The sequence below is a fragment of the Chiroxiphia lanceolata genome, chromosome 3 (genome assembly GCF_009829145.1).
Source record: "Chiroxiphia lanceolata isolate bChiLan1 chromosome 3, bChiLan1.pri, whole genome shotgun sequence".
Taxonomy (NCBI): Eukaryota; Metazoa; Chordata; class Aves; order Passeriformes; family Pipridae; genus Chiroxiphia; species Chiroxiphia lanceolata.
In genome coordinates this window covers 189,160-214,816 of record NC_045639.1, presented here as the reverse complement: position 1 = coordinate 214,816, position 25,657 = coordinate 189,160, and the positions used below count along the sequence as shown (strand labels likewise).

General features: G+C 48.7%; 1 protein-coding gene across 2 annotated transcripts in view; it reads left to right on the top strand.

Moving 5' to 3' along the window:
* SLC24A3 (solute carrier family 24 member 3) overlaps positions 1-25,657 on the top strand; it is a 114,467-nt gene that overhangs the window by 80,528 nt on the left and 8,282 nt on the right. Inside the window, exons 7-15 of one of the 2 annotated variants that reach the window (XM_032682415.1) lie at positions 10,171-10,245; positions 14,409-14,434; positions 16,092-16,145; positions 17,686-17,819; positions 20,350-20,510; positions 21,099-21,372; positions 22,105-22,271; positions 23,067-23,181; positions 23,457-23,569. In XM_032682415.1, coding sequence (XP_032538306.1) covers positions 10,171-10,245; positions 14,409-14,434; positions 16,092-16,145; positions 17,686-17,819; positions 20,350-20,510; positions 21,099-21,372; positions 22,105-22,271; positions 23,067-23,181; positions 23,457-23,569 — 1,119 coding nt within the window. Of the gene's footprint in view, positions 1-10,170; positions 10,246-14,408; positions 14,435-16,091; positions 16,146-17,685; positions 17,832-20,349; positions 20,511-21,098; positions 21,373-22,104; positions 22,272-23,066; positions 23,182-23,456; positions 23,570-25,657 lie in introns of both variants that reach the window. The other variant, XM_032682414.1, reaches the window with a different exon arrangement.

Sequence of the window (25,657 nt, the reverse complement as noted above, 5' to 3'; positions counted from 1 at the left end):
AAGTCGTGCGAGTCCAGCGTTAAACTGTAATTTTGGATCTGCGTGGCTTGATCTGTTAATCAGTGTTTAACTGCTGCATTTTTCAGTTGAGTTCAACTTTCTCTATTTTACCTTTTCACAGAAAAAGACAGGCTGCTCTTGGGTGGAGCAGGGGACCAAGAATGCTGGGTTGTGCTACAGATGTTCTTCCAGTTATTTGTTCTGTCAAGGGGTCTAGTAGGTGGCAAGGCATCATTCCTCAATATACTGAGTGAAAAAGGACTATCCAGACTGTCTGATCTGCCTCCTTCTGCTTCAGTGGGATTTTTTTACCTGAGGAAATAAACTAAACTCAGAAGGTTCTCCTCTGTCCAGGTCAGGGAACCCTTGTGCCAGCTGAGGTGCCTCTCGGAATCATCCGCTGCCCTGTGCTCTGGGTTATGTCAGTGGGAAAGCACGCCTGAGAATTAGGTGTTACACAGTGACAGGGAAACTAAACAGCTTAATAGCCTGGTAGGACACTGTTTAATGACGAGCCTGGGACTTCTGTCATCTCTTTTACCCCACTTGTGCCGTGCAGCCAGCTCGCATGCATCTTAATCTTTTAAGCTTTGATTTCGCTCACAGCTCAGACAGCAGTCGTTACTGACCTTTGCCTCAGTGATTGCATCCAGGCGCTTTTTTATTTTCTTCTCCTGGGCTGTGGGGGAGTTTTAGGAGGGGAGAGTCAAATTGCTGTTGCTATTTCTTCATTGATCTGTGACTATCAGTGGAAAACACATAAAACTCTGGAGAAGTAGTTAAGGAGGACTTAATGCCAGCTGCTGGGACTGTCGCTGCTCTCGTAGGCCAAGGCACAGTGGGTTTTGGTGCTGGCAGCATTTCATAGTGACTGTGGGCCTGCTCTTTCACTGATGGGTGTATTGCAGGCAAGGGACAGACTAATAAGACAGAACTAGTCCCAGAAGCCAAGGCAGTGGTCCTTGGGAACATAGAGCTGCTGGTATGGCTGTGATGTGGGAAAGCCAAGGTATGGGAACAGCAGAGGGAGGATGCTGGCAGTGTCCTGTGGAATGTCAGGTGGTCGGTAAAAGGTGCAGCCAGGGCAGAAAGGTATGGATGGAGTTTCAGGATAGAGAGGCACCATTAATTCAGAGGTGCTGCCCAAGAGTCCTCAATGCTGAGAGGCTGCAACCTTTCTGTAGGTCCTGGTCAGAACACACAGGAGCCTCCCAGCCCCCAGGCCAGCACCAGGAGTTACCTGCTGCCTCGGCTCCTCCCCTGCTGCTGCCTGGGCAGGCAGTGGGTGGGCTCCTCGGGCCACCCTTTGTGTGCTGTCAGAGCCATATCTGCTGTAGGCAGTGGAATGCCCCCTTTCCCTGGGGTTTTCCTGCTGGGATGTTTGGCACAGGCAGACAAGAGAGCGACTCTGAGTGATAATGCAAATTAGATCCTTTCTGGCTCCCTCTAACAGAAGTGTGTTATCTCGGGAATGAGGGGTTTCTGCATTTACAGCAAATTTGTGGCCGCTGTGTGAGCCAGCGTGGTTTGCATTGACCAGGCAGTGTGTTTGGTAACAGGAGAGGTGTCCATCCTCTTCTCTGTCCGTGTCATGCCTTGTCCCCGTGCTGCTGATCCATAGCATCGACCTGTGTGTGGTGAATAAGCTCTGTCAGAGGTACCTGTTAAACCATAACTCTTTGGGTCTCCTATGGGAGAACTCTGATGAGCTTGGCAAGCATTTTGTCATTCCTGAAGCAACTTTCTTTCCCAGAACTGGACTAACAGTATGCATGAAAGTGGTGCCAGTTCAGTGCCAGTGGCTGATGAATGCATAACATGAAGGTCCAGGGCTGGTCTGGCCATCACAGAGGCTACTGTGATTTTTTTATATTAGCATTTCAACACCCTGTTCGCAGAGTTGCATTCAATAGTGGGATACAAGTAGGGAAGACAATCAGAAGAGTTGAAAATGGATTCATATCAGCATCAAAACAGTCTAGTTCCTAACTGCCATGAAACACTGCCACCATTTGAGATCAAGTTTTCTCTCTCAAAGTCACACACAGATCAATACTGTGGATGTACCATTGGTAGGATTTTTTCTTAAGTCATTTGTAGTGTGAAAACAAGGGAAATCACAAAATCTGGGGTTTATTTCTGGCAAGGGCTGAAAAGACTGGGACATATTTAACCTGTGCACACTGACCTGTCTACAGCTGTCCCTGAATTCTGCTGCAGATCCTGCAGTCCAGCAGGCATCTGCAAATGGAGGTCTTGGGGTCCTGCTGCCTCGGCTCTGCGGGAATCTGAGCTACAGAGACACACTGGTCCCAGTAACTCATGGATGGTTACGAGTACCAGTTGAGCAGGGAAATATTTTTGGCTTTGTCCTGAGGTTTGGAGGGTGTCCACTGTTTCCATTCTGAGAGTGTCACAGAGACGGATTGCTGCCGCAGTGATGAAAATATCTAGAACTGCTTAAAAAAGGCAAATATTCTCGGAGAAATAATGAGAATAAATTGAGCTGGTGCACAGTGTACGAACCGAGAGCTGGAGTGGCAGCTGAGCTCTGCAGGGAACGGGGGACCAGAGGTAAAATCGGGGGGCTGGTAGTGGGAAGGCAGCTTTCCTCACAGTGAGTCCCTGCTGCTTTAACTGCCTGACAGAGATGTGAGTCCCTGCTGCTTTAACTGCCTGACAGAGATGTGAGTCCCTGCTGCTTTAACTGCCTGACAGAGATGTGTGTTTTAAGGCCTGGCTTTTTCTTTGGTCTGACCTGAGTTCATTTGGTGTTTTGCTGAGGCTGGGAGTGGTGGGGTATTGGTCAAAGCCCCGAGCAAGCCTGAATGCTGCATCACAGGACTCTGGGATCTTTGCCCAGGATTGTGGTCAGGGGACTGAGCTGGATACTCCTAGTGTCCTGGGGGTGTGACAGTGGGGTATAGAGGGAGTGTCTCTGAGTGCTCCCTAGCCTTGGTCCAGGACATCCTGCTGTGCTGTCAGTCCAGCACAGGGACCTCCAGCTGCCCACCAGCTTTCCTGGAGCACCTTCCATGCAGGAATCTGTCTAAACTGTCTGCTGTGGCAGTGGTTCAGTGTGCCAGGAGGGGATGTGGGATTGGGATTCCTGCTGTGCTGTGGGATGGCCCCTCATGTGTTCTCCTGGCAGAGGAGCAGCCAGCCTGGCCAGCCCTTCCCCTGCACCATGGGACTGTCCAGAGGGAGCAGGAGGCTGCTCCTCCAGCATGGAGAGCTCTCCCATTGCTGCAGTTTCTGGGCCTCTGCAGCTCTCTGACCCCAGCTCCTCAGGCATCCAGAGGTGTTCAGACCTTGCTCTCAACAATGCTTCTGTTCCCTCCAGGGGGTTGTAAAGTGGGAATGAGTGTGACTGACTCACAAGTTCATGTTGAAATCTAGGGGGTGATCAGTGGAGGAGCAGTATGGGGGGAAGGTGTACCCTGTGGTCTCTGCTGTGTTGGATTTGCAGCTAATGATTATTAGCTGGTGAGGGACTGATTGGCTCATTGCAGGAAGGATGTAACAGTGCCTAAAACAAGGCAGGTTTTGTGAAAATTACCGTGCAGGTCTTGATGGCCAGGCCGTTCCTCTCTTCCTACACACTGCTAGAAGATGGCAGTAATTATCTTAAGTAATTCCTTCCTGCCTTATCTTCATTACAAATGCTACAGGACTGATGCACTTAAGAGCGAGCGAGAGAGAGAAAGTGTGTACTGAATATTAAACGTGCAGTTGCTGTTTCCCACCTTCTGTTTGGTCATGCCCTTTCCAACAGCACGAAGCCTGCAGCCTCTGGATCACGGGCATCCATCCCCTTCCACCCGCCCTCCACTGTTTTCCCTGGTGCTGAGCACTGCCCGGGATGGGGAGTGCTCCCTCTGGAGTGGGCAGGGACACTGCCATCCCTCCCGGCAGGGTGACAGGGACTCTCACAAAGCAAGAGAGGGAGATTTGGCTGAGGTGAAATGACCTCAGAGAAGATGTGAGAGGCATTGGAACAGCATCCTCGAAAGGCCGACGGTGCAGAAAGATGTGGCCAGAAGTCTTGTGGCAGACTTGAGCCAGAGATGGAGGCTGCAGCCAGGAATATGTGGTTGAGAGACCAGGAAAGACATCCCACTGGTGAGGGCTGGGAGCTCCAGTGTTTGGGGACCAATGGGCAACCTCTGAGATCGTGCTGGACCTGCTTGGCAGATTCTGTCTGAATTACAGATGTGTCAGAGTGCCACCAGGAACCCGCCACCCTCTGAGCCGTGCCACGTCCTGTACATGGGATTTCCAGCCCGTGGCTCTTGGCTCAGGCACAACCCTGTGTTTTACTGTGGGAATAGTGCTGGTGAAATGAGGCCTTCAAGTGCTTTTGGGCAGGCTAAGGAGTGGTTTGCAGTGGCAAACAAATCAAGTGGGTGCTGGTAGTTGATTAACATGAGGGCAAAAAGGGCTAAACAGAGAGAAAAACTGTCGGAATGGAGTTGCCTGTGAACAAAGTGGCTATGAGTGAGAAACGAACGCAGTGCATCTCAGTCACTGTGTGTCTGTGGGTCCCCCTTTCCAAAGGATTTAAGCTCCTTGCAGTCCCACATACATTTATTATCCAGTATTGCTGCTGGAAAAAAAAAGAAGAATCTTATCTCCTGTCTGAGGAAGGGAGAGTGCTTAATTAACTCTCCTGAACTTGGGCCATAGGACCAGGGGAAGGACAAGAGCTGCACTGCTCCAGTCCCAAGTGAACACCTCACCTTCCAGGCTGCCTCTGTTCCTTAGTGTCATAGATGGGGATATGTCTCCCAGGAAAGGTGCAGAGGCTCTGCAGTGGCTTCTTGCTGACAATCACAGATGGATCTACAGCCTAATGTAATATAGACATGGATATAAGTAGGGCACTGTCACATTCTCCCGTTAATATGTGATGCTTCATTGATATTATTACTAGTGAGAATGAGCAGGCAGGTGGCAGGATCCTTAGAGTTACCTGAGCCAAGCAAGGAATTCTTAAAATAATCAATGGCAAATTTTAAAAGCAGAGCCTGTGCCCCTGTCAAGGGAAACAGAAGCCCTGAGAGATCAGTCTCTGTCAGGGCTGTCCTGGAGTGTGAGGCCCTTGACAGGTTCTCCAAAGGCAGCCAGGGATATTTGGCCTCTCAGGAGTCAGGATTTCCCAGGCTGCTGTCAAGACAGACAGAATTTGGCCTTTCTTGCTTTTCCATACAGAATGACAAGTGCCGGAGCATCACAAAATCCGAGGGGGTCTCGTTAACCTCTCTGGTTTGAACCTGTTTTACGTGGGGTGTTCCAGCTCGGTGCACTGGCCATGGGACAGGAGCAGGTCCCTTGAGGTGTGGGCTGTCTGAGCAGCCTGCTGTGGCCACCAGCCCAGTGCTCCAGCTGGCTCTGAGCCTGCTCTCGAGCTGTCCCCGGGCGCGTGAGCTGAGCGTGGTGTCAGCACTGACTGTGGGCCTGGACCGGTGTGCAGAGGCACAGAGACTGGGCTGCCATGGCCTGGCGTGGGGGAGCAGCTCTCAGCTGCACACACATGGGCACACAGACACCCACAGGGCCTGAGCAGTGGGATGAGGTGAGAGCCAGGGCGTGCAGTAGTCCTGTGCTTCCACCCGAGGAAGCTCGGCAGCTCATCAGGTGGGAGAGGTTGGGCACCGTCAGCGTTCACCTCGTGAGATGTGCGTGCCCAGGGAGCTGCCAGAGCTCTGTCTGTCTGAAGGACACCATCCCTGTGGTGACCAGCAGCCTGGCTGGCTGCTGCCAGTCTTTGTGACAGTGGAAGGGCTTCAAGAAACTGCCCCAGAGGTTTGTGTTCCGAAAAAGAAAGCTCAGTGATTTTTAAGTGCCACCATTTGTAGGAATTGCAAGAATCCCTTTTTTCTTGTTCACATATGTATCTCCTGAATTGCTGTGACTTCAGATTTGAATGAACCTTAGGCTGGATTTAACAGAGTAAAAAACAGGGGAACCTATTAAATTTTACCTGAGCATAGTGAAGTAGATTTTCTTCATATTTCTTTCTAGCACTGACACAGATGACAAAGTACTTGTAACTGCAATTTTGCAAGTAAAGTACGGGTCTATCTTTAACAGCAATGTCTGGCATACTAGGGTCCATCCTTGTAGGCAGGTTTTGCTCTGTCCACTCAAGTAATTTCCCTCTCTCTCAGATAGCTGGTGGAGAAAGTGTCTTGGTCGTCTCATGGAGGATATTTTAATTTTCTGCTTGGCTTGGCTGAGCAGCTGTGATTTCAGGATGATTGGTTGGATTTGCATAAGGTCATTAAGATCCAATAATGATGTTTATTGCTAAGACATCTGCCACTTATATTCATGCAGAGCAAGTAAAATTAAACCTCGACTAACGTCACTGTTATTACCAACGCAGTTAATGCCAACAATAATTCTGTCAATAGGTGAAGATTTCACAGTGGTCTGTAGGTAAGAATGCCTTGAAACTCTGGACCCTCTGGAGAGATGGTAGGGCAGTGTGAGCCCACCAGGCTCTCTTTGAGCAGATCCTGGTTGGGTTGTTCCTGGGGCTGTGTTTGGGCAGAAGAGGGAGCGAGATGCACACAGTGCTGAGCGGCACCACTGCGGCATCCGGGGGCTGTGCATGTGTTTTATCTGGCTGGGAGAGCAGCACAATGTGTGTGTGTGTGTGTGTGTGTGTGTGTGTGTCCTGAAGCTTCTCCTGTCCCGGTTCCCTTCAGCTGTGGCTCAGGTACTTCAGCTGATGGGCTCTGCTGTGACCTGTCTCTCTGTAGATGTGGCACTTGGGGACATGGGTTGGTGGTGATCTTGGCAGTGCTGGGGGGATGGTTGGACTCGATGATCTCAGAGGGATTTTACTGCCTAAACAATTCTATGATTCTTCAGTGGGTTGCAGAAGTGCTTGGGTTTGGTTGCTGTGAGGTAAAACCAGGGCTTTGCTGGGGACTGAATTCTGCAAAGCACGAGGAAGTAGAGTGCTGCTGGGTTTTGTCTTCCTGTCCTCATCAGGGATGAGAGCTGGTACCTGAAGTAGAACCCATTTTATTTTTGTATAATTCCAAAGGCATAAGGCATGTATTAACTCCAAACTATGGCCAGTCTGCTTCCCTGAAAATCTGTCCCTGACCTCCACCCGAGTTCACTGCTTCCTGTAACAGCGGCCAGCAGTTAGTCATCTATCTTGCTTTGGCAGGAGATCCTGTTGTGTTACCATGGGGTTGATTTGAAGTTGTGTCAAGGATTTGCTGAACAGTAGTGTCAGGAGGACAGCCCCTTCTGGAGGGGACCCCAGCAGGCTGTAAGAGCTCCCCCCAGCTCAAGGGTGGCCCCTGCAAACCAGGAGCAGCGTGGGAGGAGGTTCCCGCTGTGTGTCTCACTGTGGCTGATGGAAGGGGCTGACACAGCCCCTGACAGCTGGTGGTTGTGGCTCAGGGGCTTGCAAGGGGTCTCAGTGAGCAGGGGTTTTGTCAGTCAGCACAGACAAGCATTCAAAAGCCTCTGCTAGGGTGGGGAAGAGCTTCCTGAATCACTTCTGTGCAGTCCACGTCAAAGAGGAGCATGAAGTCTGACCCAGATTCTCTGCTTCTGGATGCCTGTGGACAGTGGTGGATTCACTGCTGGCACATCTCTGCTGACCTCCATAGACTCCTCAGGCTAATCGCTGCAGGGATTGCCTTTAATCTTTTGACACCCTCGTCCAAGCATTCCTGCCTCTCTGCATTAACCAATTAACTTATTAGCTCTTAATACCTAAAAATCTAGACCTTCTGTGCCAGAGGGTAACAGAGAAACAAGATTAGGGAGACTGCTTCCAAAGCCTAGCATTTCCCAGCAGTGTTTGCAGCTGATCAGAGCCTGAGAATGTCAAGCAAAGAATGGGCCATGAGATGAGGAAATTCAGAGTGGAAAAGATCCCTGAAGAACCTGGAGGTGATTAGGTAATGTTCAACATACTTGCCCTCGAAGTTGAGCAGAGAGAATACCCAGGAGTGCACACCCCTCTGGACTCTGCAGCGGGAGCACAAACATCCTGGCCCAGGGAGCAGCAGCCCTGTTCTGTGACATGTGCTTTGTCTGGGAGCAGAGCAGGCTGGACAACAGCCAGCTGGCTGGCCTCTGGGAGGAGCATCCCCTGCGTGGGAGAAGAGCTGCCATGCTGCTAAGGTGAGAGAAATAATGTGGAAGAGCAGAAGAGAGAGGGGTCAGTGTTACAGAGCATAAATGGTGAAGCCCTAGGATGGGCCAGGAGTATAGGATGGGGCATGGTGTATGTTGCTACTGAGTGTTTTGCACTTCAGTGCTAAGGGCAGCAGGTGCCAGTGTCTGATTTGTGGGGATTTTCTCTCTGGTGGCTGAACTCCATGTGTGTGCTAGATGGAGGAGATCGTGTGTGCTGGGTGGGGACACAGCTTCAGGAGTTGCAAATGGCAGAAATCAAGCTAGAACTGATAACATCTTGATTTTTCTGGTCTCCAGCCATTTAAAAAGGGAAATAAGCATTCCGAGTAGTAAATGTAAGAGGTTGCAGGGTGAAAGTTTACCAGTGAGAAACCCGGTATCTGACATGGGTCATTGTAACCCCACAGGTGATGCTGTGGCGTGCAGGGGAGCAGGCACTGTCAGTCTCAGGGACTCGTTGGGGGGATACTCTCAGTTAAGCCTGGACTTCAGAGCTTTTCCTTTCAGCTCAGGGCTGCTGGATTCAGTCCCCACTGAGTGGTCAAGAGACTTGTCTGGGGTTGGAATTTCAGCATCCATGCTGAGCAAAGTGCATCCTGAAAACCGAGTGGAATAATGTCAAAGTATTTTATAAACGCTCTCACAAAAATATAAACGCTCAGTCAGGATGAAGGTGCACACTGCCTATAAATGTGAGATTTAATTAAGAATCTCTGAATAGAATTATGACCCCATCTCCATGTTTCTACATTTGGAAATTTTCATCAGAAGGCGTGTCCATTCATCTATCTCTGTGTGCCTTGAAATGTATTGTCAGCTGGTATAAATCTCGTCCGACTCAAGGGCTTTAAAGGCCTGCTTTTTTATTTCAGATTGGAGTTTCTAACATGTCAGTGGTTGCATAAAGAGACTTTACACTGGGCGTAAATTACATCCACATAAAAACCCCATAGTATTAAGAGGCTGCAGAGATTTTTGAAGTATAATGGTCAGTATCTTTTTACAGCGTTTGTTTTGCTAGCAGCTCTGGAAAATTCTAATATTGTAAGAGTTAATATGAAGAGAAATTTGGGAAACTGGTTTTGCTAACACTCTGAAATAGAACCTTTCTTTAGCTATCATGTAAATGAAAATAAAATTACTGTTCATTTGACTGAATTCGTGCACAAGCATGAGTGGAGGATACGGTCAGAAAATTCATTTATACGTTCAGGTCCGAGTCAGTGTAAATGAAGCATCTCCCATCTGCCTCCATCAGCTTTACACCTGTGAAGGATGTGACCCACAGCGTTTGAAATGCACTCTAGAAATGGGAAATACAGGTTTGAGGAGAAGCTTCTGCATGAGGGGACTTCCTAGATTCAAGAGAGAGACTCATACTGAAGATGTTACCACCACATAACTGCTTTAATCTGTCCTTTTGAGTACTATTTATGAAGTTAAAGACTAACCTACTCGCTGGTATTTTTTCTTCTAAGTTCTGAATTGTGAGCTTGTTCAGCCTGCAGTGACAATTCCTCCTCATTTCTGTGGCTTTGGGAGGTGTCAAGTGACATGAACTGCATAGCAATGCCATTTTATTCCCCGCTGCATATAAATCACTCGGTTTTGTTTGTATCACTTTGCTGGAGTGTTAACGCGAGTGTTTGTCCCAGAACCTGTGGAGATGCACCCAGGGCTGTAGTGATAGCGATCCATGTGTTTGTGCTGGTAAAGCTGAGCCCCTTCCTGCTGCCCTGGCAGGCTCCTTGGAGGCAGGCTGCCCTGGGAACACACAGCCTGACCTGGGGACAGCTGAGTCTGCAGGAGCTTCAGACTTGGCCATGCCCATGTCCCTCACAGCTGTTCCAGCAGCCCCAGAAGGTGCTGCCTGTCCCGGGTCTCCCCCTGGAGTGCAGCTCACCCTGAGGGTCAGGCTGGCCCGTGGCACATGCTGCTGTCGTGGCAGTGGTGCTGGTGAGAGCCTGGCTGCCATCCTCTCTTTGCCTCTTCCCCCAGGTTGTTGCGCTGTCGTCGTGGAGTCTCCTGAGAGATTCGATCTACTACACCCTGTCTGTCGTTGCACTCATTGTGGTAAGTTTTTGAAGGTTGTTCTTCTGTGGGAGCCCATTGTCTACTGCCACCTGTAAAGGGAACCTGCTATGGAATCACAGGCTTGTAGCTAAAATCCTGGCTCCAGTAGTCACGTGGATTTGTGCTTGTGGAAAACTGCCTGTAGTCTCCGTGGTTCTGCAGGAAAGCTTGGCCCAAGGGTAGGACATGGAGTGTCCAGAGCCATAGCTGGTGTGGGCTGCATCAGCCCAGTGCAGACACAGGCTGCAGAGCTAAAACCCTGTGCTGAGCCCCCTTGCAGGGGATGCTTCAGTGATCTCCAGCAACAACCTCTGTGGTTTCCTAAAAAATGTGTACTAACCTGTAAGGAGACAGCATTTGTGCCCAGGGGAAAGAGATCCTGGACAAATACAAAATGTTAAAGTTGGTTTTTCCACACATAACTGGGGCAGGTCTGTTCAGTGCATGCTGGCAGCAAGTCCTCTAACAAAGGCCACGGTTTCAGCAGTTCTCAGTGCTGTGCATATTCCAGTGTTCATCAGGCTCAGTAAATGCTCCAAATGCCTCTGAATTGGGCTACACAGTGAAAAAGTGTTAGCACAAATTTTAGATAAGGACACTGCTGTCAGTTCAGCAATACCTTTGCAACCAACACCAAACAATGTGAGGAAATGTAAAAATTTAGTTTCCCAGTCGCAGTTGCTTTTCCTTTTTCCCCCAGCCTAGTCTAGTGCCCTAAGAATCCCCAAGAAAGAAAGAAAGAAAGAGTGATTTTGTGAGGTTAACTTCCATATGTGAGCAAGAGGGGGACTTTAGAGTCTGAAGGGGGTCTTGCATTTCTCAGTTTGGGTTACTTTGATTAGTGTGTTTCAGCAGTGGGTTTCAGTTTGCCCCCTCCCACACACCCTGCGTGTCAGACTCGCTCTGGAGGTGCCAAGGCCTGTGTCTGCCTCGTCCCAAACAGAGGGTCTGCCTCAACCTGTTTGGACTTCTGTTCCTCATACTGCAAGGTCAGCCTTTTTTGCAGCTGGTGAAAAATAACTTTCCTATGTAATTACGAGCAGTGAGCTGCAAAGCAAAAACCTTTTTGTTTGTTTTTGCTCTGGGAGCCTGACAGTGACCTCCTACCAAGAAGTGTTGCTAAACAACAAACATGGCCACACATGCCAATTGTAGTGAGTTCCACTGCACAAGCTTAAAGACATCCAGCAAGCATTCTCCTAGTTTACTCCACAGGAAGCACAGATGTGGGCAGCTGCCTGGCATTTAGCCTCCTGATGCTTGGACTGGGCATTTCGTTTATTGCATGGTAGCAAACAAGTTGAAAATCTGTTGACTCTCTCATCGATTTTAAATTCTTTAAGCAAGGCAGGTTTTTCTTCATGGCTGGTTCACCCCCATGGTTGTCAGCTGCTTCAAGATGTGGAGAACTATTCTCTGTTGTATTGTGTCCAGTGCACTCTTGAAATTCCTGGTTACATATTCTGTGCCATGAGAAAGTTGTATGGCTCGTGGAACAGCCATCTCTGTTATCCTTAGAAGGAACAAGACTTTTCTCTGATACTTTATTGCTGCATAAGCTATTATTCATACTTACAGAACTATAGGAGTCATTTTCTTTTGGGATGTACCCCATAATATCAGGATAGAGTTATTTTTTTCCCTAAGCCTTGAGTTAGCTTCTTTCCAGGTGTATGCACCCTCTTCTCATCTTATCAGTGGTGAAGTTCAAGGCACTTTACACAGCCAGGAGAGCAGGACTGTGCAACTCCAGGCATTAGTGGAGGCTTGAAGGCATTGCCAGAACTCACATTGCCATGTTACAGCACTACATGGCTGATTTGGCCTGGGAGATGTGGAGCACATGCCCTGTGTTTTTGTGTTACTCCGTAGCAATCATTGCAAATGACTTTAACACCTGATAGGGAAAAGCAGAGAAAGATGGGAGGAAGGGAAAACATTTTAAGTGGTTAAACTTCTCTCCAGCTGATTTACCAACCCTTTTTTGTGCAATATTGCTACCCAGTAGATGGTACATGAGGATTTCTCCTTTCAGAGTCAAACACTGCTTCAGTTTAAGAAGTTTCTCCTCCCCTTTGCTCGCCAGGGAACCCCTGGCTTCACATTGGCTCTAATCTTTCCTGTCCTTTTAAGGCAGAATCAAATTGAGGTGGCAGGACATTTTTACTCAAATTCTGACTCTTCAGTCCCCCATGGCTCAGCTGGGAGATGAGCCACAGGCTCCATAACCTGCCTGTGGTTCCCTCTTCCTGAGATTTGTGTGCTCCTTTTAAAAAACACTTCAGAGCTTTGTATGCAGGGACAATTTGCAGTGTCAGGACATTGGGACTTCTTTTCAGCTGGAATAGAATCATCAATCTTGAGGAATGATATTGCTTTTAGAAGGTTGCTCTTGTGGTGTTTTGAACAGCAGCTGGTGGTGCTGTGTTACAAGTTGCACTCCACTGGTGTCTTTACTAGTCGTAAATACACCTGAGGGCTAATAAATATACTCTTACCAATGCTGAGATACAGCAGCTTTAAAAAGCTTGATACTGTGCTGGTTAAATCAATGTAACTTTGTCTCCTTCCATTTGCACTAAGAAAGGAAGTGCAATGCTGTTTTAAGAAATAGCAGAGCAGTATAGACTCACCTGTGTTTGCTACCCCAGGCCATTTGGTAAGAGTGAGTGAACTCTAAACCACAGAGGTTAGAAGTGGATAAACCACACTCAGTGTGCTTATTTCACCTTGATTCAGGCCTGGGTTTTTTTAACCTTATAATAGTGTTGCAACATTACTTTGTCTTCTTGTAGAGCTTGGCAAAACTTACTCTTTTATTTCCCTTGAATGGAAAAAGATGCCTGTGTATCTTAACTTGAAGGGACACGGTCAGAGTCATTAGTGGCAAAAGTGAGACGGGTGCTGGTTTTAGTCCCAAAGGTCACTGCACATGCTTATGTCCCATCACACCAACACATTGTAACCTAAAACAGGCCTTGTCAGATTAGATCACGGTGACTGGGAGCTGTAATTTACAACGTTTCGTGGTCACGTTTTCTTCCTGTGACTACCAGTGTAACTCGGCTGTCGCACAGGAGTTGCTGTTTGTGGCCGTACGGCCGAGGGGGAGCGTTCGCTCCGCTCTCAGGGGCTCATTCCCTTTCCCTGCCGTTTCCCTGGGGCGCTGCCGTGGATGTGTGTCCCTGGTGCGGACGCGGCACTTCCCGGTGGGCGCTTCGGAGGGGCCGGGCGGCGGGGGCTGTGGCGGGGGGGTCCCGGCACACGGCGGGTCCCTCGTCAGCCGTGCCCGGCGAGAACCGGCGGGGCTGGCGGGCCGCGACAGCCACCTGCCGGTGCGAGGTGCAGGGCTCACCCTGACAGGGCTCACCCTGACAGGGCTCACCCTGACAGGGCTCACCCTGACAGGGCTCACCCTGACGGTGCCGGGGTGTGCCCTGCGCCACAGCCCTGTGCCTGCCCTGACAGCCCTCACCGCAGAACTGGTCCTTCCCTCAGCCCTCACCGCAGAGCTGGTCCTTCCCTCAGCCCTCACCGCAGAACTGGTCCTTCCCTCAGCCCTCACCGCAGAGCTGGTCCTTCCCTCAGCCCTCACCAAGGAGCTGGTCCTTCCCTCAGCCCTCACCAAGGAGCTGGTCCTTCCCTCAGCCCTCACCATGGAGCTGGTCCTTCCCTCAGCCCTCACCGTGGAGCTGGTCCTGCCCTCAGCCCTCACCATGGAGCTGGTCCTTCCCTCACCCCCTCACCATGGAGCTGGTCCTTCCCTCAGCCCTCACCATGGAGCTGGTCCTGCCCTCAGCCCTCACCATGGAGCTGGTCCTGCCTTCAGCAAGCCCAGGAGGAGGCCATGTCCCAGCGGGACCAGCCAAGTGGGTCAGAGGAGTGCAGCCCCTTCTTGGCTCCCAGCTGTTTTCCCTGTAACTGCTGCAATAGCCCTGGTTAACACCAGAATTCCAAGTACCTGCCTACCTTGACTAGGTGAGAGAAACTGAGGGTTGAGAAGTTCAAAGGCTGGGTAGGAGGGCAGTGCCAAACTACACCTCAGCTTAATGCCATTGCCCCAAGCCCTGGGTTGCTCTACTCTGTCTCCTGCCTCAGGTGATGAGCTGTTTTCAGCTATGGGTTTGTGTATAACATGCTGTTTTTAAACCTTTTCTCCACAGTTTATTTATGACGAAAGAGTTTCCTGGTAAGTGAATCCCTTTTCATTTTTTTCTGGTTATACACAAAAGCTGCCACAATTAGGGTTCCTCAGGAGAGGAGGGGGAAGCTGGAAAGTTCTGCAGGGCAGCAGTTTCCTGCTGTGTGAGAAACATCAGCGCAAGATGGGCTAGAAAACTAACTTTTTGCGCTAGAAAGGCCAGGAGAGTGTTGTTCAGGCTGTTCCTGATCCAGCAGCAGCAGTCGGTGCCCTCTGCTTACCCTGCAGCAGCCCAGGGATGGCAGTGTGCTCAGTAAGGGAGGTGTGGATGTGCCGGAAGGGGCCACCCAAGCAGTCCTAAATAACTGTATTCCATTATTCGGATTTTTAATAATTTAAAAACTGAAATTTCCTAAGGCGATATTAAAGAGTGAATGACCAGTTTAAAAAAAAAAAATTAGAAAATTAATATCCCCATCAATGTGCCTCGGTGTGGTGCAGTAGGTACGGTAGGCTGGGAGGGCTTCAGACACTTTTAGAAGTGTGCTTCCAGTTGCTTTGGTCTCGGGGTGTTGTTTCCAGTCCCTCCCTGGCCGGAGGTGGCAGTGCAAGTGGCTTTGGTGTCGCTCCCAGCCGCGGTAATTTGGATTACAAGCACTAGGGAGCGTCAGGCCGCTGGGCTCCGTGTTTTCCCTCACTCGCTCTCGGCGGGGGTTTGTGTTGCATTTCAGAGCCGGCTTTCAAGCACCCGCTCTTGCAGTGGCTTGGTTTTCTTGGTTGGTTTTTGTTTGTTTGTTTGTTTTGTGGCTTGTTTGTTTGGGTTTTATTTACTAAAATTGACTCGAGGCCCAGTTGTGCTTAACTGTGCTCTTCAACCAAAACACATCAATGGGGAAACCGGGTGTTGAATCACCAGAAGCAGGGCATGAGATATTGATATGGTTGTGCAGTGTCTCAAAATCCTTAAGGAGAAAGTGGTCCCTGAGTTTTAGTATATAGAGTCTAATAAGGGGTGATTTCCAGAAGGACTAGCAGTTTACCATAGGGAACTATGCAGAGTGGAGTGTTTTGGCCAATGAAAAAGATTACCTAGAAACAAGCTCTGAAAGTCATATTTTGTTTTCACACAGATTTCATTGTTTCATTAGTTTGACACAGAAACAGCGGAGGAAAAGAACTGTCAGTACCTAATCAGCAGTTTGAACTGGTGCCTGCTGCATCCTCAGTGCTCGTGCAGCAGCAGCGGTGGCGAAGGAGCAGCTGCCCCTTGTTGAGGCTGTCTCTGCGTGCTCAGCGTGCTTTAGCATGCACAGAGTCCCACACCCTGCCTTAGCCATGCAGGCAGAGCAGGACTGCTCCCCTGCCTCGGCCACAGCCCCCATGGTTATCGTCCTTACAGGAGTGTCGGGGGTCCTTGGGTGTGCGATTTGTTCTCTGAGCTCCCGAGTTTTGTCACTTGTTCTTAGCTGACAGGCAGATTTGGCCGAGTAAAACCAGAGCAGAAGTCAACAAAACAAGGGAGGCATCGTGCATGGATGTGTGAGCCATTTCTTTGTGCATCCCTTTTTCATAGAGGGGTGTTAAGATGACCCAGGAGGGTCAGGCCTTTCTGCAGGTGTGTGTTGTGCCAGTGGGGGAGTGGCTGAACTCGGGCAGCTGACTGCTGTGCCCTGCTCTGATGTGTTTGTGTTGCTCTTGTTTTTAGGTGGGAGTCCTTAGTCTTAGTGCTGATGTATGTCATCTACATCATTATAATGAAGTAAGTCAAACGTGCCCTCGGCTTTTTTAAATTCTAAGGCTCCCTGCTCCCTTTGCATCACCCAGCCCTCACGACAGAGAAAAGAGGAAACAGCCTCCAGTTCTGCCAGACGTTGGCTGTTAGGGAAAATTTCTCCACAAAAAGGGTTATCCAGGAACAGGCTGCCCACGCTAGTGTGGAATCACCATCCCTGAAGGGGTTTAAAAGACATGTAGATGTGGTACTAAGGGACATGGCTTAGTGGTGGGCTTGGCAGTGCTGGATTAACATTGGACTTGATGATCTTGGAGGTCGTTTTCAACCTTAACTGTCCTATGAATCTGTGCTTTACGGATCTTGCCCTGTGTGAGCAGACCAAGGCTAACAGCCAAGTCTGTGGCAGAGCAGAGACCTGGATCCATCTTCAAGTCCCACCAAAGCAGGCCTCTTCTGACTTCACTTTAGCATCTCTACTCAGAAATAAACAGGTGAGAGATTGCAGTCTGCTTTTTGTGGGTGTGAAGCTCTGCTGTAGTTCCTGCTTGCCTGGAGACCCATGATAAAACTACAGCACAGTCAGCAGTGATTTTCTGAGCGTGTGACCTGTGTGACTTCTCTCACACAAGTTCCTGCTAGTAAAACCAGTCTGTTCTGCTGTTTGGTTCCCCTCCTCCTGTCTTGTTTTCAAAAGCCAGTAGAAAGGAAAACCAGATTTAAACTGGAACGTTGAACAAAACCTACCAGCTGCCAAGCACACCAGTGGTCTTGTCTCAGTAAGTAAGAGTAGAGATTTGTTTTGAAATTATGAATAGAGTAAATATTGTGAGAAAAATTCTCAGAACAGTGAAACACTGAGGCTGGGCTGACGGGAACACGAGTCAGAATTCGTCTCACTTCTAATAATTAGAAACTTTCACATGGTGGGTAGCTTCACCCTTGCAACAATTAACTGACCAGCAAGACAGTTGTACTGTCTGAATCTTGTTTTTTTTTCCCTGAAAGCAATGCTGTGGTGTGAACAGATGTTTCAGACCTGTTTGGATCTAGCTGGAAAGGTTGTTGCCCTGGTTAGGTACCTCGGCCAGGTGTTTACAGGGGTCTACCCTTGCCTTTGAGCACCATGGTGAGACCCTTGGCTCATGTTTGTGTCAGCTCCTGGGTACTCTTAGGAAACAAGGATTATTCCCCTCCCTGCCAGAGATGAACTGAGCATATGACCTTGTGTTTCTGTGGGGGGTCATCCCAGGTAAAACAACACATACTCAGGTGTGATTATGTGATAAAAAGTAAGCTTGGATGATGGCAAGCAATGGTTACTCATGATACAGAATATTAATCACACCTAATACATAAGCATACATGTCATTCAAGATTCATGGCTTCTATCTTTCATAGCCTTCTGGGGGCAGAGAGATTGCACGGTGTACAATTTGCCGTGCTCTGGCATACTCCCAAAAACCAGAGGAGCTTTCTTCCCTCCCTTAGTTGGATTGCACAGATTGCACGAGTCTAGGAAAGGAAAACTCACAAAGGACATCCCGAGTTTGTTTCTTCTGTGCAGGTACAACTCAACCATACATCACTGCTTTGAGAGGAAGACCAAAAACTCTGCCAACATGGTGAACGGCTTAGCCAGCAACACGGAAATGGACGACAACAGCAACTGCGACGCCACGGTGGTGTTACTAAAGAAAGGTAACTGTTCCAGTAAGTCACTCTCTCACTTGCATCATTCTGAGTGTTTACAAGCCTGTCCCTGCTCTCTGGGTGTGAACTGCTGCTGTCTTGTGAGCCATGAAACAGTGGTGGGCAGGTGGGGTGGGGGCACAGTGTGGTGAGCCCAGCCATCACAGCCTGTGCCAGCAGAGGCAGCTCCAACACTGCTGCTGGACGAGTGCTTGGCTGTAAGGGCTCCTTCAAGCACAGGGCCTGATTATTGAGCCCATTACAGCCACTGAGAGTCCTCCTGCAGGTGCTGTTACTCTGCACTGACATTGCCCATTCACATCAGCTCCAGTTAAATTTAACTCCATTCCAAAGGGGACATCAGCTGAGCAGGGAAGGAGGCCCTGCTTAGACCAGTGCACACTTTTCTCCCAGTGAGGGCAGGGTGGGGGCTCTGTGTGGGTCTGGGTGGTGTGCTCCTGCTGCACGTGCTGTCTTGAATGTGCACAGCTTTGCCATGTAAGTGATCTTTAAGAGTATTTCACTTTGGCTGAGATCTGCTCCTGTTTAACTTCAGTATGATCACATATAAAAATAATTGTGTTTCTTCAGCTTAAAAAACATTTCCCCATCCCATAGCTCAGCAACAGCAGTTCAATGTCTGCATTTGCAAACATGTGCTAAACTGCATTTGAAGTGGGCTTTTTTTGTCTTTGAAACATTCAACAAGCGTGTGCAGTGACTGCTTGGGATTTATATGCACCTGTCCTCAGGAATAACACCTCCCCTTGCCCTGAGACATGGATTTAGCCTAAGAAGAAGCTCTGTCATGTTGAAATCAGCCTTGGTCTCTGCTTACAGATGGGCTGCCCCTTTTGTTTTGCTAGTCTACAAAAAAAGTAAATTTAAAAAACCAGGTCTTTTCCTGCAATTGGTGATTGAGAGGCATAGTCTATATGCAGTAGGCAACTAAACATGAAATCAAACCCTTTGATCTGGCAGAGGCCTGTTGCAGAGGGAAGGCTGCTAGGAGTGCTGTGCACTCTGATTTGGGGAATCTGCTTTTGTTCTCTGTCACAGCAGTCTGTGCTGGCAAGATACTCTGTACCAGGAAAACTGGACTGGGAAAACTCAGTGACTGTAAACTCAGGCTTTGCCCATCCAGCTTTACTCAGTGCCCTCAGGTTAGCTCTGATAGTGGAATTTGGTTTAAATGTCCCTACAATGTGTCTTTGCATGGCAGCTGCTCAGCTGCTGGTAACTTTTTGGTTTGGACACTTGTGGTTACTCAAACTGGCTGAGGAAGGAAGAGGAAAGCATTGCTTCATCTCCTTGAGGATTGTTCCTGTATTTCCTTGGCAGAGGGCCCCTGGAGGCCTGGACAGAGGAGTGGTGCTGCTGTCTGTCCCAGCCAGGGGCACAGGGTCACAAACAGCACCTGCTGCAACAGAGTGCCCTGAGGGTTTCAGACACTGTTTGTTTCCTGAGGCCTTTTCTGAACAAAGAAAAAAAAGACTGAAACAGAAGGATTTCTGTGTTTGGGGCGGTTCCCCCAGGTGCCATTCAACAAATGCCAGTGTGGAAAAACTCACAAAGAAAAGCTGTCTGGCTATTTTGATTATTTTTTCCTTTTTTTTTTTGATACGGAGGAGCAGAAGAGTTGAGTTAACTACTCCAATCCATGGATTGGATTCGTCCAACAGGCAGAAAAAAAAAGTGACACAAAGGCCAGAGAGATACTGTTCTGTAAGACTACCAGTGATGGTAAAAAGCAGTAATGCCACGAAACATTTGCCAGTGTTACTGATTTTAGTAAACCAGAGCAGAAATATGTCAGGTAAGGCCTCGGGTTTCCCTGCTGCCAAGTTCCAGTCCTGGCACAGAATTCACAGCCTGAGGTAGCTCCAGGCACAGGAGGGATGAACCCCAGAGGCAATGGGCACGAGCACCACGCCCCAGGGGGAGCACAGTTAAGGTACCTGCCCCTCTCTCCGTGTCCCTTTGCTCCCACACCATGGGCCACCCTGGCACACGCACTTGCTGCTGGGTGTGGTGGCACTTCCCAGCCATGAGCTGCAGGGCCAGGATGCAGAAACCTGCTTTTTGTTTGCACTGGTACCTCACAGGAACACAGGGATGATTTCTTTGCTGCTGTGTACAGTTAATTAATGGTGGGTGAGGACAATATCCCCATGGAAGTGCAGGATAACTGGAATTAGTGCAGCTTTCCTGCGTTTGTGCCTTGGTGGGATAGCTGCTGTGGAAGCAGTGGGCTGCCTAACCCAGGCCTGTGATGAACTGTGCAGAGCAGATTGAGTTCTCTGTAAGGAGCATGAGTGGCAATACCATATTGGCAGTTTATTAAAAGACAGAAATATAGGATGTGTAAAAGGCAGACATCAAGGACAGAGGTGGCATATTTTGAGTGGTGGTAGCTGAAGGAATGGTTCTTACAAAGAACTTCTGGAACCCGTGGGTTTATCATTCTGAGAGCCAATATAGGCCAGAGGGAGAGGCTGCTGGAAGAAGACCTCAATTTCTTTTTGTTCCCTGGCTGCAGGAAATTTCCACCGTAAAGCCTCAGTGATCATGGTTGATGAGCTGCTCTCTGCCTACCCACACCAGCTTTCCTTTTCCGAGGCCGGGCTCCGGATCATGATCACCAGCCACTTCCCTCCCAAAACACGGCTCTCCATGGCCAGCCGCATGCTAATCAACGAGGTGTGTCTTCTGTCTCCCTCACCAGCCCTTGTCCTTCGGATTTTGCCTTTTCCTGTAGCAGTGTTTGGGTTGAAATGGAACTCTTGTGTTTCTTTGGGATCCCTGATAGCCCTCTCCCATATTTTATCCTCCTGACACTGACTTTAGTAAATCATCCCTCGCTGTCTGTCCACATGGAGATTTTAGCAGAGCAAGTTTCAGGTTGTTATGAGGTTATGTTATCTGTAGCTGTTGCTCACAGGGGGTGCCCCCTGCATTGATCTGATAACATCACTTGCACTTGTTTAATAATATGGCACTCCCCTGAGTCTGCACTTAGTGTATCCCTAGTTTTGGAGTGCTCCTAGAGTCAATTCCACAGCCACTGGTTCTTCTCTTGTAAAAGTTGCATATGTGAGATTTGTCTAGTGGTCTGCAGGCAAGCACTGTGTTTTACCTGGTTGAAATTCATCCCTTTTGCTTTTAAAGCCAAATTTTTAAAGAATTCTACGTGTCTCTCTTTCTCTGTTCCTCCCTTTCTCTTGAAAAGATCAAATTTAAAAAAAAAAAAATCTGTCTTTCAGCAAGACTTTGTGGCTGTGTTTACAGAGGCAGAGGCTGATCAACAGCAGGACTTACAGCAATGGTGAGTCTGAAGTGGCAATCAAAATCCCCGTGAAGCACGTGGTTGAGAACGGGACAGGCCCCGGGAACTCGGCGGAGCGGGGCGTGAACGGCGGCCGGCGGGACGAGGACGTGGCCGAGGCCGGGAACGAGACCGAGAACGAGGACAACGAGAACAACGAGAACGACGAGGAGGAGGAGGAGGAGGATGACGACGACGACGACCACGAAGGGCCGTACACGCCTTTTGACCTCCCCAGTAAGAAGCTGCTGGGTTTGTGTGGTGTGTGTTTGGGTACTGCCAGAAGGCACTGCAGGCACACGTGGAGGAACGCGTGTCTCTGGGAGTTCCCATCAGCCTGCACTTTGCAGGGAGGGTCCTGGCCACAGGTAACAGAGAAGAGGAACTGGGAAGCAGCAGGAACCTCTCAGGGTGCAGGCTCCTGGGGCTGGGCACAGCTCTGCTGCAGCTCCTGTGTTGGGCCTGTGCTGCTGTTGCAGTCAGAGAGGAGACAGAGCAGTCTCCACAGGGTGGTTCCTGCCCCCAAAACGTGGCTCACCCTCTGGAGAGATGGATCTCTGCTGACTGTGGAGGAAGCCGAAGATGGTGGGGCCGCTGTCAAGGTGCCTGAGTGCAGGTCAGATGTGTCTGTGGCCAGGACCTACCTTTGCTGGGAAGGGAGGTGGGCTCTTCCCTCAGTGGGACAGTGTAGTGCCAGCCCCTTTGCTTCCTCCCAGGGAGGAGCACACATGCTCTGACCCACTGCTTAAACTCTCAGGCAGTCACTTCACACTGCTGTGCATCTCCATCTGCCATCACACCGTGGTCCTCTGAACGAGAGATGGCTTGTCATTGTCTGTTTGGTTAGCAGTTAGGCTGAGAGCTCCCTGCCATCTTCCTTGGACATATTAACAAAATAATAACCTCTGGGAATACAGCAGACTAGAACTGTGATTGTTTCCCTTTGTTGTTGTTGTTGTTGTTTTACAGGTGGAAAGATAGAAATACTGAAGTGGGTCTTCACATGGCCTTTGAGTTTTGTCCTGTACTTCACAGTGCCCAACTGTAACAAACCCCACTTGGAAAAATGGTTCATGGTTACCTTTGCTTCTTCTACCCTCTGGATTGCAGCTTTTTCTTACATGATGGTGTGGATGGTACGTACCAATTACACCAGAAACCACTGTCTGGGAGAAGAAACAGTAATGGGTTTTGTCAGCCTAGAGGAGTGTACAAGAAGTTCTACACACCTGAGTTTTCTGATGAGAAACCTTATATCTGCTTCCGTTTCTGCTGGACCTGTCCCCACTCAGAGAAGAAAACACAGAGTCACTGTGCAGCTTCTGACACGTGGTTCACATTGCTTGGAGTCTGGTATAGGGAGCTGAAAGGAGTGATTAAATCTGGAAATTAGGAAATGGGTGTCGTTAGACAAAGGCACCCAAAATTTAAAAATATTAATCAATTTGAAGAATGCTAATTTAACATAGACTGCATAGCAAAGGGAAGAGGAAATTAAAGGTATCTTGTGTCTGCTAACAGGATTTGTTTGCAGTCACTGCATATAGCATTTTCATGGTAGAATGAACCACAGGGCAGTTTCAGTGTCTGCTTAGCTAGTGTTTGTAAATAATAATGTCTGCAAACTTCATCCAAGATCAGCAGGTGGTTACACAGGGTACTGGGCCACCATGGAGTCTCTTTTCCAGGTTAGTTTCAGGAAAATTGTGGGTGAAATGTATGAAGCAACTAACCAAAGAGGGTATGTAGGAGGTGAGTGCTATCCTCTGCCAGTTGATGAATATACCAAAAAATCCTGTCACTGCTTCTCTTTAAAGGAAGTTTGTACTGAGAGATACGCTCTTGTCTCACAGCATACTGCACATTTGGGCCAAGCTGGTCTTGGATGTCAGTTCTTGTAAACAACTTGACAGTTTATGTCCTCTCCTTAGGTGACAATCATTGGGTACACCCTGGGAATTCCAGATGTGATCATGGGCATTACGTTCTTGGCAGCTGGAACCAGTGTGCCAGACTGCATGGCAAGCCTTATCGTGGCACGGCAAGGTAGGCTCAGCACAGGGATGTCAGACTGCTGGGGAAGTGTTGCCTTGTGTTCTCTTTCTCTTTGGGTGGCACGGGTGGCTCCTGCATGTGAAAACATACAGAGCCCTCTTCCTGAGCCTGAATTTTAAAACAAGAACAAAGGAGGATATAAATCGTGTTGCTGTTTTAAAGCAGCTGGAGGGTTCTTAATGGCAGCGTGGAACAAGTTTAAAAGGTTAAAAGCTGCAAGACTGCTATGAGACACGTGTGATTGTTCCTGGTTTCCACTCCTGCAGGAATGGGGGATATGGCTGTGTCCAACTCCATCGGAAGCAACGTTTTCGATATTTTAATTGGCCTGGGCCTCCCATGGGCTCTGCAGACCCTGGCGGTGAATTATGGATCATACGTAAGTCCTACATTTGGTCACGTTGTTCTCATTTTATTTATTTTCAGTAAACCGTGTCTATTTAGGAAAAAGAAAATTAAGGTCCAGAATTCTGTGGATTGGATTTGAAAAAAACAAATAGTTTTGGTCTGTTGCAATTTGGGAGAAGTAGCAATTAATTGTGACTGAACAATCCCCATCCTTTGGAGGACAAGTACTTCCATTTCCTCCTTGAAGACAGAAGTCTGTGCTGAAATAAGCTAGCTCACTAGAGTACACTGGATGATTTTCACACTCTTGAATATATTCCATATAAGAAGAATGACCCTGTTTTTAGTAAGCCAGAGGGGATAAACACACAGGTGAAATGTAAAGGATAGATGAGAGCTGTAAGGCTCTCTGGTGTTATGTTAACATACTGGAAAGTGAAGGAAACTTAAATAATTGGGTGTTTCAGAGCATGACCATCAGCAGAAAACTCTGCAGAGCTTTCCTGTTTAAGCAAAAAACTACCCAACACTAATGAACTCACCCTTTACTTCCCAAATGATAAAAGAGCCACCCCCTGGGCCCCAGCGTCCTTACAAGGTTCCTCAGATCTCCCCTCTTCTTGGGTATAGGAGTGCCAAAATGAAGCAATCTTTAGGAATAAAATCCCTGTCTTTATCCATAGCTCATCTGTATTTTTGCAGAAAAGGATGAAAACGAGTGGCTGAACAGATGCAGCCAGCTTTCATGGAGGCATAACAATATCACTACTGTGTTGCACACCCGAAATGTCCATTGTACAGTCTGATCACATGGTTGGAAAAGGCAGTCTTGGAAACAGCCCCACAATTAGCAAAGAGAGTTTCCTCAGTTTTCCCTTGCAGCTCCTGGATTTCTCTCCAAATCCTTGGGTAACTGGACTTCAAAACAAAACAAGCCCCCTCTTTCACCCTCTTGTTATTGGTAATTAGTTATTGAAGCATTACTAATTTGCCAAGAAAGGCTGGCATTAGCTGGGTCAGTGTTAAGAGCTCCAAGATGCTGGTTGTTATTTGGGAACGTTCCCAAGTGCCTGGCAGCCAGGTCAGCAGGGGCATCAGATGTGGAGCTCCAGGTCCCTGAGGTCCCTCATGCCAAGCCTTGGACTGCTGGTATGAGCAGGGCCTGCTGACTGGGGTGGGGTTCATGAGCTGAGGCCAGCCTGGTTGTCCACTAAATGTCACTGAGTCAGAAGCACTAGGTAGTTTCTGAGCTAATAGTCAGGATTTAGTGCTGCTCCTTTGGTATTTGGCAGGACCCAAATGTGTCTTTGTGGTATCTCCTCCAAAAGAGGAACTCCTCAAAGCAGTGGTGATGCCCCTGACTTGCATACAGAGGGGAGGAGAGAGTTGTACAAGCCCAAAAGGGCTTCCTTGACCATAATTACTTTTGTGTAGTGATCCAAAACCATGGTTGCCTCCTAGAATGTTTAATGTAAGTGGACTGTGGCAAAGTTAAGCTTCTGCTGAAAGTAGGGAGTAAACACATTTTAGTAAACAAGCTGTAATAACTTTTGTGGAAGCCAAAATCAGGAGACTGTGTGATTTGGAAGTTAAACTTCAAAGCAGAAGAACCTTCTAGAAGCCCCTTCCAGCCTTGTTTCTCTGGGATTCTACACACTCATGGCTTTCTCCAGAGTGTGGTATATGTCTCTAATATGATACCCTGTAAAATCCGTGCATATATATCATGTTCCAGGCTGCCTGACTCCAAATCCCCTGTGGACAGTGTTGTTCCCTGTTAATGCTGGTGTAAGGAGTTCTGGCAGGTTACCATGCAGAAATGGAGAGGAGGGTGTGCTCTTTGTTCCCGTGGTCGTGCTGCAGCTTGGGGACTGCCATCAGGTGCTTTCTGAACGTTCTCAGCCATCCTGGGAAGTGGCCTCAGGTGGAATCAGGCCTTGTTGTTTAAACAAGCTCACTTTATGAATAGTGTCTAAGGGGGAAAGATCTTGTAATTTAATAGATGAGTCCAGAAAAGAGCAAGAGGGAGGCTGTCAGGGAGACTAATGGGCTTGCTGGAGTCACACAGTAGGTGAATGGCAGAACTGGAAGTAAACTGTGACTCTCTGGAGAGAGGTGT